Source organism: Tachyglossus aculeatus, chromosome X1 (assembly GCF_015852505.1).
Source record: "Tachyglossus aculeatus isolate mTacAcu1 chromosome X1, mTacAcu1.pri, whole genome shotgun sequence".
In the NCBI taxonomy this organism is placed as follows: domain Eukaryota; kingdom Metazoa; phylum Chordata; class Mammalia; order Monotremata; family Tachyglossidae; genus Tachyglossus; species Tachyglossus aculeatus.
In genome coordinates this window covers 99,173,386-99,187,665 of record NC_052101.1, presented here as the reverse complement: position 1 = coordinate 99,187,665, position 14,280 = coordinate 99,173,386, and the positions used below count along the sequence as shown (strand labels likewise).

The following is a 14,280-nucleotide window of genomic DNA, read 5'->3' as shown; positions in this document are numbered from 1 at the left end:
CCCGTCCCTCAGTTCTGGGCATGGCAGTGGTAATAATAATAATAATGATAATAATAATGATGATGGTATTTGTTAAGCGCTTACTATGTGCAAAGCACTGTTCTAAGTGCTTGGGGGATACAAAGTAATCAGGTTGTCCCACGTGGAGCTCACAGTCTTAATCCCCATTTTACAGATGAGGGAACTGAGGCCCAGAGAAGTTAAGTGGCTTGCCCAAGGTCACACAGCTGACAAGTGGCAGAGCCGGGATTCAAACCCATGACCAGTGGTGATAACCTGGCCACGAGAGGCCCAGCTGTGGCAACTCAGACTGGGGGCCCCCCCTGCCCTTACCATGGGGGTCAGTTCCAGAGGAAAGTCCCGCCTCCCTCTTCCCCGATGCCGCCTCCTGATCAGAAAGTGGGGTGACTTCATAATGTGAACCATACAGACAGCAAATCAGGAGGCCCTCTAAACCCCTTCTTTGTGGGACCATCTTGAAGGATTTTGCCTGACTAATGATTGCTGGTGCCAAATGCCCCAATCTGTCATTGAACCATTTGAACACGAAGGCAGATATTCAACGGAAATAGATTGTCATTCAAATCTCATTTGTCTTGTGTACACACTTCAAAATAAATAAATTGTTGGGATAAATGTAACAATTCTTTACTAACCTAAAACAATTTTATCTAATTAATTGCATCCTGATTCCATTAGATGGTAATGACACTTAATGAATTACCTAGAAGTTGTGGATGAATGGGAAATGCCCTAGTAGAATTAGATGTATATTATTATCATTCATTAAGCGTATCAAGTAAACACTCTATTCACACTTTGAGGGTGGAGGAGAGAGGCTACTCAATCAATTAATCAATTAATGACATTTATTGAGTGCTTATTGTCTGCAGATGACTGTACCAAGGGCTTGAGAGAGTACAATACACTTAGTAGACACATTCCCTTCCCACGAGGAGCTTACATTATGGAGGGGGAGACACACATTGAATAATTAAGGAGAGGAAAATGTCAGGGTATAAAGGACATGTATTTAAGTACTGTGGGGCTGATTGTGTGGTGAATATCGAGTGTTTAGGGGTACAGATCCAAGTGCATAGGTGACGCAGAAGGGAGAGTGAGTAGGGGAAATGAGGGATTAGTTAGGGAAAACCTCTTGGAAGAGATGTGATTTTCATCGAGCTTTGGAAGTGGGAAAATTGGTGGTCTGTCAGATACGAAGTGGAAGGGAGTTTCAGGCCAGAGAGAGGAGTTGGTGATGAGATAGGCAAGATAGAAGTACAGTGAATAGGTTGGTGTTAGGGGAGCGAAGTGTGTGGGGCTGGGTTGAAGTAAGAGATCAGTGAGCTAAAGTAGGAGGTGGAGAGCTAATTGAGTGCTTTAAACCTAAGCAAAGAGTTTCTGTTTGATGTGATAGTGGATGGGCAACCGCTGGAGGTTCTTGAGAAGTGGGGACATGTGGACTGAACAGTGCACGGGATTGGTAGTCAGAGGTAGTGGGTTCTAATTCCGGCTCTGCCGCATGTCAGATGCGTGACTTTGGGCATGTCACTTAACATCTCTGGGCCTCAGTTACCTCATCTGTAAAATCGGGATGAAGGCTGTGAGCCCCATCTGGGATAACCTGATAACCTTCCATCTCCCCAGCACTTGGAACAGTGCTTAGCACATAGTAAGCACTTAACAAATACCATCATTATCATTATTATTTTAGAAAAATGATCTGAGCAGGAAGTGGAGTATGGACTGGAAAGGGAAGAGATATGAGTCAGAGAGGTCAGCGAGGAGGCTGATGCAGTAGTCAAGTGGGATATGATGAGAACTTGGATCAGCATTGCAGCCATTCGGCTGAAGAGGCAAGGTGGATTTTAGAGATGTTATGACTTGCATCTATACCCCATATTTTTCCCATCTAAGCACTTAAGTACTCACTGTACTTATGCACATATATTGTTGGCCAGAAAACCACACCATGGCCAATTTGCCCTTGAATCACCTAAGGCTGGGGCAGTGAGTTCATCCTCAGAGCTAGCCGGTCTCCTGGTGATCCTGCCCTCGAGCTACAGTTTCCATTTCTGACATGTGGTAGATTCAAAGACATCTCTCTTAAATCATTCAAGTCAAAAACTTAGTTTTTTATAGTGCATGTACCCTGATTTTTTTTTAGACAAAAATGTAGCAAAAATGTATACATAATATTGAACTAAATATGGCGGCAAGAGAAAGGCCTGAAAATATTTATAATGCTTTCTTTGAACCCAGTGTTGATGAATTAAATTATTTTATTTGCAGAGAAATGTGTCCATTAGTAATTACTTGTATATCTGAAATCAAATGTGTATTTTGTGTGGGTGCCTGTCTAGTAATATATATTACATACAAACTCAGAAATATTTATGAGCTCTTTCAGGGAGAAGTGCTATATAATTTAGTAAGAAAGTATACCTACTTAATTTTTAATGGCAGTCATAAAACAACTGCTAAAATGTTGACAAAACTCTTGATATTATGAATGAATAAGGGATCATTAGAAAAGAAGACTGGCCATTTTCCTATTGTTTCCTCTGTTCTTTTTTATCCCAATTGCATGCTGATTACTGGAAAAAGAACATATTGTGGAGGAGGAAGCTATTTCTGGATGCTAGTCAAGATTCACTAGACCTGGGCTGTCTTCTGATGGCAGTATCTCTGCAAAGCAGATGGAACATTTTCTGGGAAAAAATAATTTAAAGGCTCCATTCACTGGGCTGATTTCCACTAAAGAACTCCCTCAGGAAACAAACCCTTCTGATATTTCATGCTCTGTGTAAAGGGCTGAAATAAGGCAAGGCTACTGCAGATTTTTTTTTCTTTTTCAGCCAGCAGGGCTAAGTCGTAATAATTAATCAACAGACAGAGGGCTGGGATTATGGTACAGTGTCCCGGAGTGCCCATTTAAAATTCTGTGGTGATGGATGGCTTATGCTTCACCGAGGGTGCTAGACTCACATCTCTCAACTAAGGGAAGAGAACTAAAACGAATATTGTCAAGCTCTGGGTTTTGTTTTGTTTTTTACTTCCTCAGGCAGTGCTGGCACTCCAGTAATGTTTAATAAAAATGGAGATGCACCTGGACGTTATGACATCTTTCAGTACCAGACAACAAACACCAGTGCTCCTGGCTACCATCTGATTGGCCAATGGACCGATGACCTACAGCTCAATGTGAGTTCAGTTCATTCCTCGTTTGCATCAGTGTACAGTAAGCAGACAGATTTTAAAGCCAAGCAGTGCTTGGAGATTTTCATACTATTTTATATTACTTTCTTAAGCTCTGAACATGCAAAAGAACTTAGAACAGTGCTTTACACATAGTAAGCGCTTAACAAATACCATTATTATTATTATAAGAACACATGCCCTTACCCAGGCATTCACTTACTCTTTCTCACTCTCACAAACGTACACACCGTACCTATACATTGCCCCATCTATTGATAGGCTGATAGGAAAGGGGGGAGGAGGAAAGAAAGATCAGTTGTGGTGAGTGTGTGAAAGAAAGCTAGAGGTAGGGGAGATAGTAGGGAAGCTTTGATGATAGAGGTGGTGACATCCGAAAGGGTGCCAAGAGCCATGGGGGTTGAAAGCACTGGCGGCTGAAGGTTGTGGGGTTGGGAATTAGAGAAAGCAGTATATGAGGGTTGGAAGGAGGGAGGGTAGGTCTGGTTCAGATCAATAGATCCCTCCCTGCATCCATGTTGAGTAGGGCGGGGGTGGGGGGGGTCTATCCCAGTAGACCAGCACTCCTTCCTGAAGTTACCAAAAGAGAGGTATCTCCCATGGTGGAGCAGCAGGATGATGCTTTGTTAGAACTTCCTATATGCACACAGGAATTTCTAAAAGCAAGCCAACATGCTTGCTGCATTAATGTAAACATATAATTAAATAAGCATATTTACAGATATATATGTGCAACTGTGAAGCTGTCTTTTCTTTCCAACAATGATATTGTTGATGGGGAGATCCGCAACACAGTACCGACTGAAGAGATCGTCGTGCAACTAAAATTCCATTTCTCTCTGCATGTCAAGATAGTTTTTGTGCTGCATTGATGTATTTACTCCTGTCACTGTTTTCTGCCTCATTGTCTCCCCCTCTTCTCAATATCTCTGCTCAAGAAGATCAACCTCTCTCCTGATTGTCACAGGCCACACTGGTTTGTCTGCTGCAGGTGCCTACCAGCAGTGGTCTGATACAGCATATTGCTGATATGTACGACACTTTGTATGTAAAGCACTTGCTCCATTGTTTGCTTGGATATGCCCTGTTTCGGAGTACTACGCAGTGCTAACTCCTATTTTCCTCGTGTGCCTGGACTAATGAAGCTATGTTGCAATGAGCCTTGCCTCAAACCTAGTGTTAAATTAACTGCTTTCCAAAACTTCATTTTGGTACAATACTCTCTTACCATTTGACGTTGAATATGGCTTGCGGGTGATGCTGATGAAACTTTTTGAAAAGCTAGGTATAATAATAATGATAGCATTTATTAAGCACTTACTTTGTGCAAAGCACTGTTCTAAGCTCTGGGGAGGTTACAAAGTGCTCAGGTTGTCCCACGGGGGGCTCACAGTCTTCATCCCCATTTTACAGATGAGGGAACTGAGACCCAGAGAAGTGAAGTGACTTGCCCAAAGTCACACAGCTGGCAATTGGACGAGCCGGGATTTGAACCCCTGACCTTGGACTCCAAAGCCTGTGCTCTTTCCACTGAGCGACGCTGCTTCATAGGTGTACCTATGGTTATGTCCAGATCTCCCCGGTAAATAGACTGGGGACACCACCACAGTTCTGATGAGCTTCTATTTAGTATGAATTTGATTCACCATTGACACCAAACTTACCAAACTTGCCAAATTTACCAATGTCATCTTGATTTGGTTTTCTACTTTTTTTTTCTGTCTGGGCATCATTCCATCACTGGACCTTTTGTAGTTTTTCTTCACCTTTTCAGAAATGCAAGGACCAAAACAGGACAGAATATTCTTAAAAGGGTTGACTAGTCCAGAACATTGTAGAAGGATTACATCACAACCCTTTCAATCCATCCCTTAACATGTCGTTACTTTTTAATTAACGACACTTTGTTATTGACTCTTGTTCAGGTTATGTTGCCTAGGATCCCTCACCCCAAGTCTCACCCCTATCAGTATTTTGTCTTTTTTGTTTCTAAGCTAAAGGAAAACACATATGCCAACAAAACTGCCAAAGCGTGTAGGTGCCGCTTCCCCTCAAAATCAGTAATGGTCCTTCTTCTTAGAGAGGTATATGCAGTTTGCCTGACTTAATTCAACTGAAGTCTGGGTGGGTCTTTTTAGTGCAGCTGAATAACTTAGCAAACATCTAATATAAAATCTTGCTGAATGCTAATGTTCAGCACAATATTTTATTTAAAAGCCAAATCCAAACTTTCTGTGATTTTCCTTTTTGCTTTGGTTGTGCTTGCATCCTCCAGAGTAATTAATTACATTTGGAACTCACCTCTACATCCCAACAAATTTCAGTACAAGCATTCCTCCTACCACACAGAAATTGCATTCCTCAAAACTCCAACATCTTCAAAATATTTTTTGTCAACCATTATTACAATGGGAAACAGAAGCGAAGAAGAATATGATTTGAAAACAGTTGAAATAGTACATGACTTCTGCCACACCAAGTGAAATTCAAGATAATTATTGACAACAAAAACACCTTATTTCAAGCCTTCTGCGTAGTCTGTCACTTTCCAGACACTTTATAGTTCATTAGTGCCAAACAAATCACCAAAGTACAATAATAATAATGATATGCTATTTGTCAAGTGCTTACTATGTGCCAAGCACTGTTTTAAGTGCAGGAATAGTTACAAGATAATCAGGTCATGTCCCACTTAGGGCTCAATACTTGAAGTTCACTCTTTCTATTAAAAAGTGGAACAAACTTTAATCGGTTGTAAATTTGTTCCCTATGCAATGCTATTATTCACCTACAGGTACAGTTTAGCTGCACAATTCTGTGATTCTTACTGAAACAAACTTGCTGTAAAAGCCGTGTCACATGATAATCAATTTATGACTATTAAAGCACTGTGTTCCGTTATTCTTTCATTGTTCTATGGAAAAATCCTTACTTTTTAATTGCCTCATGCTCCACCCAGTACTTTAATTTAATTGTCAAAAATGAAGGATTCTTAATAAGTATGGGGTAAAATAATTATACATTGAAAGAATTTTCAAGTTTACATGATTCATTTACTTCCAAATATGTTGCTTATCTTGGCTCATCTATAACTCACTGAATCACCACAATTCAGGGTCACTCTCCAATTCCTTCCATTCCACAAGGATTCAGTATATCCAATTTATATCCATATCTAGATGATCACTAGGAAAATGGTGAATTCAGAGATCACCAGCAGAAGCTGTGGCTGATTGAAGAGGGAAAGTAGGAAAACAAATATGAACTTTATTCCAAATTGGTCCCTGGGATTCTTGAAGTCTAATAAAGTGGAGTCCACTAACCCTTCAAGGGACTTTCTGGGTGATAAAGCGTGGTTTGATCTTACATCCCTGGGATAATCATAAACTCCTTAGAAGCCACAAGACTGGCCTGGACTCTGGACATGTGGATTGGAGTGAGGGGAGCTGAAGGCTGGATAAATATTTCTGTGACCTGCACACCAGTGTTGTGTGATGCCACTCAGACAATCAATAAATTGTACTTATTGAGTACTTACTGTGGGTAGAGTACTGTAGTAAACAGTTGGGAGAATACAGTAGAACTGAGTTGGTAAACATATTCCATGCCCACAAGGAGCTTGGAGTCTAGAGAGGGAGACACACATTGAAATAAATTACAAATGTTTACAAAACTGCTGTGTTGCTGAGTATGGGGTGAATTTTAAATGCTTAAATAGTAGAGTAGATGATGCAGAAGGGACAGAGAGTAGGGGAAATGAGAGCTTACTTGGAGAAGGCATATTGGAGGAGATGTGATTTTAATAAGACTCTGAAGGTAGGGAGAGTGATGGTCTGTTGAATATGATGTGGGAGGGAGTTCCAGGCCAGAGGGAGGACTTGGGTGAAGGCTCAGTGGCGAAATAGATGAGATCAAGGTGCAATGAGTAGGTTGGCATTAGTCAGTCAGTTGATCGTATTTATTGAACACTTACTGTGTGCAGAGCAATGTACTAAGCACTTGCGAGACTACAATACAACTGTATTAGAGACATATTCCCTGCCCATATGAAATGTGCAGACTGTGTTGTAGTAGGAAATCAGTGAGGTAATATAGGAGGTGGGTGAGCAGATTGAGTGTTTTAAACCCAATGATAAGGAGTTTCTGATTGATGTAATTGATGTAAAGGTGGATGGGCAACCACTGGTGGTTGTTGAGGAGTGGGAAGATGTGGATTGAATTTTTGTTTTTAGAAAAATGATCTGGACAGCAGAGTGAAGTAAGAACTGGAGTGGGGAGAGGCAGGAGGCAGGGAGGTCAGCAAAAAGGCTGATGGATTAATCAAGATGAGATGAGATATAGGAGGAGAACTAGGAGAGGACAGTGTCAGTGATGACATGGTTAGGTAATGTTTCAAGGGGAAGGAGGTGGTCCACAGTGTCGAAGGCAGCTGAGACGTCGAGGAGGATGAGGATGGAGTAGAGGCCATTGGATTTAGAAAGAAGGAGGTCATTGGTGAGGGCAGTTTCCGTGAAGTGAAGGGGAAGGAAGCCGGATTGGAGGGGGTCAGGTAGAGAGTTAGAGGACAGGAAGTGGAGGCAGTGATTGTAGTCAACTTGACTAAGGAGTTTGGAAATGAAAGGTAAGAGGTAGATGGGGCAATAAACAGGGTGGGGGGCTTTGGGTTCAAGGAAGTTTTTTTGTTTTTTTATTTCATTTATAAAGTGGGAAATACATGACTCAAGATTGCAAGCTCCTTGGGGCAGGGAACATGTCTACTAACTCTGTTGTACTGTACTCTCCCACACAAATAGTACAGTCTTCTGCACACAGGAAACATTCAGTAAATACCAGCGCTTAGAACAGTGCTTTGCACATAGTAAGTGCTTAATAAATGCCATTATTATTATTGTTATTAATAATATAATAGTATAATAGTATAATAATAAATATCATTGATTGATTGATGGTCATGTTGGAAAACAGTGGTGAAGGAGCCATTGGAAAGTGAACAGTTGAAGATGTTGGTCAGGGAGGGAGGGGAGTGGGCAAGCATTTTGATAAGGTGCAAAGTGATATAGTTGGAGGCATAGGTGGAGGGGGAAGATTTTTAGCGGAAGTGGAAGATCTCTTCTTGAGATGTTGCTAGGAAAGATTGGAGAATTGAAAAGGAGGCAGGAGGAGCTGAGGAGATTTGAAGGAGATCAATTTCATCCATAAATATGTAGCCAGGTCATTAAGGGCTAGAGATGGAGGAGGTGGGGGAACAGGGGGTTTGAGGAGGGAGTTAAAGGTCCAAAACAGCTGGATTGGGCAATGAGAATTAATAAGGTTGGAGAGATAATGTTTCCAGCTGGAGGAGAGAGCAGAGTTAAAGCAGTTGAGGATTAATTTGAGATGGATGAAATTGGCTTCATGTCTGGATTTTCAACAACAGCACTCTGCAGCTCATGCATAGGAGAGGAAGAAGCGGATTCTGGAGGTGATCCAGCAGTGCGAGTCAGTGGTAGGAGATTGATGGAGGGACATGGGAGTGAAGGAGTTGAGTTCAGTGGAAACGGCAATGTTGAGGGCATCGATTTGTGTATCCAAGAGGAGGTAGTTTAGGTATGGAGAACAAATGGGGCATAATGACTTTAGAAAATTGAAGGGGGGGTCAAAAGCAGAGGGGGTTCATCAGCACACTCAAAAACAGCGAGAATCAAGGATATAATAATAATAATAATGGCATTTATTAAGCTCTTACTATGTGCAAAGCACTGTTCTAAGCGCTGGGGAGGTTACAAGGTGATCAGGTTGTCCCGCAGGGGGCTCACAGTATTAATCCCCATTTTACAGTTGAGGTAACTGAGGCACAGAGAAGTTAAATGACTTGCCCAAAGTCACACAGCTGACAGTTGGCAGAGCCGGGATTTGAACCCATGACCTCTGACTCCAAAGTCCGGGCTCTTTCCACTGAGCCACACTGCTTCCCTAAGTTCTTGAAGTTCCTTCAAGAACAGGAAAATGGTGTATTCAGGTAGTACTGAGGAAAAAGGAATTCTGTCAGAAAAGTAACTACCAAGGCCCTAAGAGGGTTTCATGTTGATTTACTAAATTGTAAAATCATAGGCAACTAAATTGTAAGCTACTCAAGGGCAAGGTTCTATGCCATGTATGTCCATACAACTTCCTAGGACAGCACTTTCTGCACACAGTGGACACATAATAAATGTTGTGGATACAACAAGATGATGATGATATCCCAGAAAAAGTTATAGTTCATAACCATGCTTCTCACGGAGAGTGACTAGCAGGTTAAATGCCTTCTTCCCCCATGGGCCAACATCACTTCAGCTGGATGCAAACTTCAGAACTTCCCATAGTGTAATAACATTGCTCCAAAACCACTCATCTCAAGGAGTTAAACTTCTTATCATCCATTCTGGCTTTAAGTTAATAGGCATTTAAGCCAGTGCCCTAGGCCAAGTTCTCTACTGAGTGTCCTACCAAAAGAAGAAAAAAAAATATTTGGGATGCTTCCATGCTTCAAAATTGAAATTAAAAGCCTACATTGCTTGCTTAAGTATTTATTAGACTGTGAGACCCCTGAGAGACAAGAACCGTGTCTAATTCCCACCTGGGCATTCTTTCCCTGCACTCAATACCATGCTCTGTACACAGTAAGTGCTTAACAAATACTATTACTACTACTTAAGAATATGCAATCTTAATACTCTCTCTCTCAACTCTTAAAGTACAGTGCATTCCCAGACTATGGCCTCTGAACAGACTCTAATGGAATAAAATGTAAAATCCCAATTTCTAAAATCTAGGTGCAGTATCTCCTTGACCCTCAGTGGCTGCTAAATTATTTAGGTTAGAGATAACATGCCTTTACACAATAAGACAATTCCACCCAGAATGGACACTACCTAGAGCTAAGCCTGTATTTCACTCTGCTGCTGCTGAGAGGACACTTGTGTGTAATAGGTAGTAATGAAGAAAGAATTACAGTGTTGGAAGGAAGGAAAATCCATCATACATTCTCAATCGAATTCATCACCATAAATTTACACTGACAGTCTCACAGTATGACAGACAAGCCAGGGCACACATAAGGGGTGTGTAAATTGGGGACAGTTAAAATTACACATCACTGACTGTGTTTAATGCCACTGCTATAACGATTGATATTTAACACCTAACTCAGTATTCTTCAATACTAGACTCCTCTCAACAGGAGACTAATAATGAGTATGGAAATGTGAAAAAAATAATAAAAAAAGAAATTCCTGTTCTGAAAAGAGTTAGGGTTATTCTTGGTGCTTTTAAAGTGATATAGTACACACTGTGTACAATTTAGGAAGGTACATTTTCTGACCCTTTCCTTGGAGAAAACATTGACCAGTGGGCACCAGGTGGCCCCAATTCAGCAAGTCCTGTACTGTGAAACAAGTCATTAAAGTATAGTGGTCAGGACTCCGTCCTAGAGGCAGAATACCGGACAAGGATGTGTACCCTTGGCAGGGAATTTGTCTGTTTCTTGTTGTATTGTACTCTCCCAAGTGCTTAATACAGTGCTCTGCACCCAGTAAGCATGAATGTATATATGAATGTATATACTTCATGTGAGTATGAATGATCTGATACTTGTAAACAGGAAGGAGCAGATTCTGTAGGTGGGAAGCATGACTCAGGAGTCAGACAGAGGACTAAAGGGTTAGACAAAATGAAGTCCAAGAAAACATTAAATCAATCAACCACCAGTGTTTATTGAGCACTTATTATGTGCTGCTTACTGTATGCAGAGCACTGTAGTGTTTGGGAAAGTACAATTCAAGGAACAAAACTGGGATGATTTTGGTTGGAGAAGAGATGGCTGAGAGAAGTTGTAATAAAGATATTCATGAACACGGAGCGGACTAATCCAGAGAATATTGGTTAGCAGTTTCTTCCTCCATTTTACATGAAACATGGGGAAACAGACTTAAACAAGGGGGTGATTATAAAGAAAAATGGCAGAGATCACCGGAGGAAGCCTGAAGCTATTTGGCAGACCTCCAAAGGAGTAAATTCTCATCTTGGTATATGGTTTAAATGTTAACCTTCCCAAAGACATGTTACTGGGCTATAGTCCCCTCAAAGCATTTCCAGGCCTTTGAGTTCTGGATTCAGTGGTTGAAGAAATTTATTTACCTTTAACTTTGTAGAGCCACATACATCTATTTAAGAAAGGATCACCTTTAAAAAAATCAACTATTTGTTTACTCAGGAGAATGATTTTCCATATTCTGCTTTGTATAAAAATGAAAACTTCAAGAGCCTGCAGCTTCGTCTCACTTTCTTTGGTAAGCCAATTACTAGAGGCTCAGGATCTCCAACACTGAATAGGTGCAAACAAATGTTCTTTGCTGCTTTTAATTTGTTAATCTTGAATTTTGTCACCTAGCAACTCTCACCATACCCACACACAGATTCAGTGCTAGCATGCTTGGAAGTTAACCACATGTCTTCATCCTCTTGTAGGCTGCTCAAATTGGCAGAGCAATTTCCTAGTGGATATTTCTGTTCAGGGTGCAGAGGGTGATTCCCTGAGGCATAGCCACTGCCCTGTTGCTTTCCATACGATATAATTCCACTAGTGGTTTCTGCAATATATTTCTTCTGAGACCAAATGTAGGGGAGCAGCATGGCATAGTGGATAGAGCACGGGCCTGGGTGTCAGAAGGTCATGGGTCCTAATCCCGGCTCTGCCGCATGTCTGCTATGTGACCTTAGGCAAGTCACTTCACTTCTCTGGGCCTCAGGTACCTCATCTGTAAAATGGGGGTTGAGACTGTGAACCCCATGTGGGACAGGGACTGTATCCAACCCGATTTACTTGTGTCCACCCCAGTGCTTAGTACAGTGCCAGGCACATAGTAAACACTTAACAAATACTACAATTGTTGTTATTATTATTATCCTGGCATGAGAAAGTTAGTAGAAGGCAAAGATGGATCCTATTCGAGAGCTCATATCCGTGAACAGAAAGTTCCATATTGGGACCAACCAGAGAGGTTTACTTGTTGGAATCTCCAGCTACAGATAACAGTGTAACATAATTTTGACAACCTCTCACCCACATCCTGCATCTGGCCTGGAACACCCTCCCTTTTCATATCTGACAGACAATTAGTCTCCCCATCTTCATAGGCCTTCCCTGATTAAGCCCTCATTTCCTCTTTTCCCACTCCCTTCTATGTCACCCTGACTTGCTCCCTTTATTCACTTACCTACCTGCCCCCAGCTCCACAGCGCTTATGTACATAGCCATAATTCATTTATTTATGCTAATGTCTGTCTCCCCCTCTAGACTATAAACTCGTGGGCAGGGAATGTGTATGTTATGTTGCTGTACAGTGCCCTGCATGCAGTATGCACTCAATAACTTTGGTCAGTTGATTAATTGAATGATGAAGCCATCGCTGGACATTGTCCTGGCTGAAGTGATATGGTGATATGGTATGACATGGTGATATGATCCTAAACTTTGACTCCTCAGTGAAGCAATTTTAGCAAAGTTTGAGCTGATAGAAACGAAAACTAAAAACAATGTCTGTGTATTGTGGGGGGGGGGGGATGCACGTACGTGTCAATCTTAATGTACATTCATAGAAGCAGCGTGGTTCAGTGGAAAGAGCACAGGCTGGGGAGTCAGAGTTCTAATGGGTTCTAATCCCAGCACTGCCGCTTGTCAACTGTGTGACTTTGGGCAAGTCACTTAACTTCTCTGTGCCTCAGTTACCTCATCTGTCAAATGGGGATTAGGACTGTGAGCCCCACGTGGGACAACCTGATCACCTTGTATCCCCCCAGCGCTTAGAACAGTGCTTTGCACATAGTAAGCGCCTAACAAGAAGGGATTTATTCTACTCGTTTTGGATACTTACAATAATCTTAAGGTGCTTTCATTCATTTACATGAAGCACGGGTCTGTGCCCAAGGGTGAGAGCCCCAGTGCAGGATGTCTAGAGGAAATAGAAGAAAATAGTCTTTTGCAAAACTGGGGATGAGGAGTGTAATGAAAGGACAGATATAGCAAGAAAAAAATCACTTTGGGGAGTATCAAATTGTACTTGGAATTTTGTGCCTCTGGTGGAACATTCTGAATGGAACTTTGGACTTCAAGGTATTGTAAAACATTCAAAATCTGACTGACATCCTCAGATAGATTACTACATTCTGCATGAACTGAAGGTTTGATCTACCTGCATAATATCAGAAGAGAACGGCCATTACAAAAAAAGCATAAATGTGCTTTATAGAGTGTGCATATGCTCTGGGTACCCTGGAAATAATCACATCCTGACTGGAATCTAAGTGCATTCCTTTCAGACAATAATATTTTATTTACTCTTGAAAAGAGTCGTTCCCTTGCTTGTCTTCTAGACTGTGAGCCCATTGTTGGGTAGGGACCATCTCTATATGTTGCCGACTTGTACTTCCCAAGGTCTAGTACAGTGCTCTGCACACAGTAAGCACTCAATAAATGCGATTGAATGAATGAATGAACGAATAGGACAACAAACATTTATTCTAAATGACTAGAAAAGAATGTTGAAGCAAGAGGAGGTTGATAGATACTTGGAATTTATTGGGGTTCCAATTTTCCCAGGAAATGGCCTTTTGGCCTTCTTTCAAGTGTGATGCTTTCAGAAAATCTAGAGTTGGAAAAACAAATATTTGTAATGTGTGTAAAGTCTCCAGTAGATTTGCATTATTGTCTGAAACTGTAACAGAGAAGCAGTTCCACAAGGGATTCCTAATTGCACAAATTAGAAAGCAAGAGCCCATGTGAATTTGTGAGGGTCACACTGCAAGTTAGGGGGAGAGGTGGAATTAACCTTCTGTTCCAGAGATTACAGGATTTTGCTTCTTCACTATTCCTATGTCCTTTGATACTGTCACAATTCTAGCCAAAAGCCGGATGGGGAAAAAATAGGTAGAAAATAAATCTGTACAGGCAGAACTTGGAGAAAAGGACAGAACATTCTAATAGGCCTTTTTTGTTATTTATAAATCTAAAAAAAATCAAATTTCTGTTCTTCCTACAAAGAA

At 41.3% G+C, this 14,280-nt stretch overlaps 1 protein-coding gene across 3 annotated transcripts in view; it reads left to right on the top strand.

The window, feature by feature from the left end:
• Positions 1–14,280, top strand: part of GRM7 (glutamate metabotropic receptor 7) — an 808,167-nt gene that overhangs the window by 504,865 nt on the left and 289,022 nt on the right. For all 3 annotated transcript variants that reach the window (XM_038740578.1, XM_038740577.1, XM_038740576.1), the window contains exon 7: positions 3,065–3,204. In XM_038740578.1, coding sequence (XP_038596506.1) covers positions 3,065–3,204 — 140 coding nt within the window. The remainder of the gene's footprint in view (positions 1–3,064; positions 3,205–14,280) is intronic.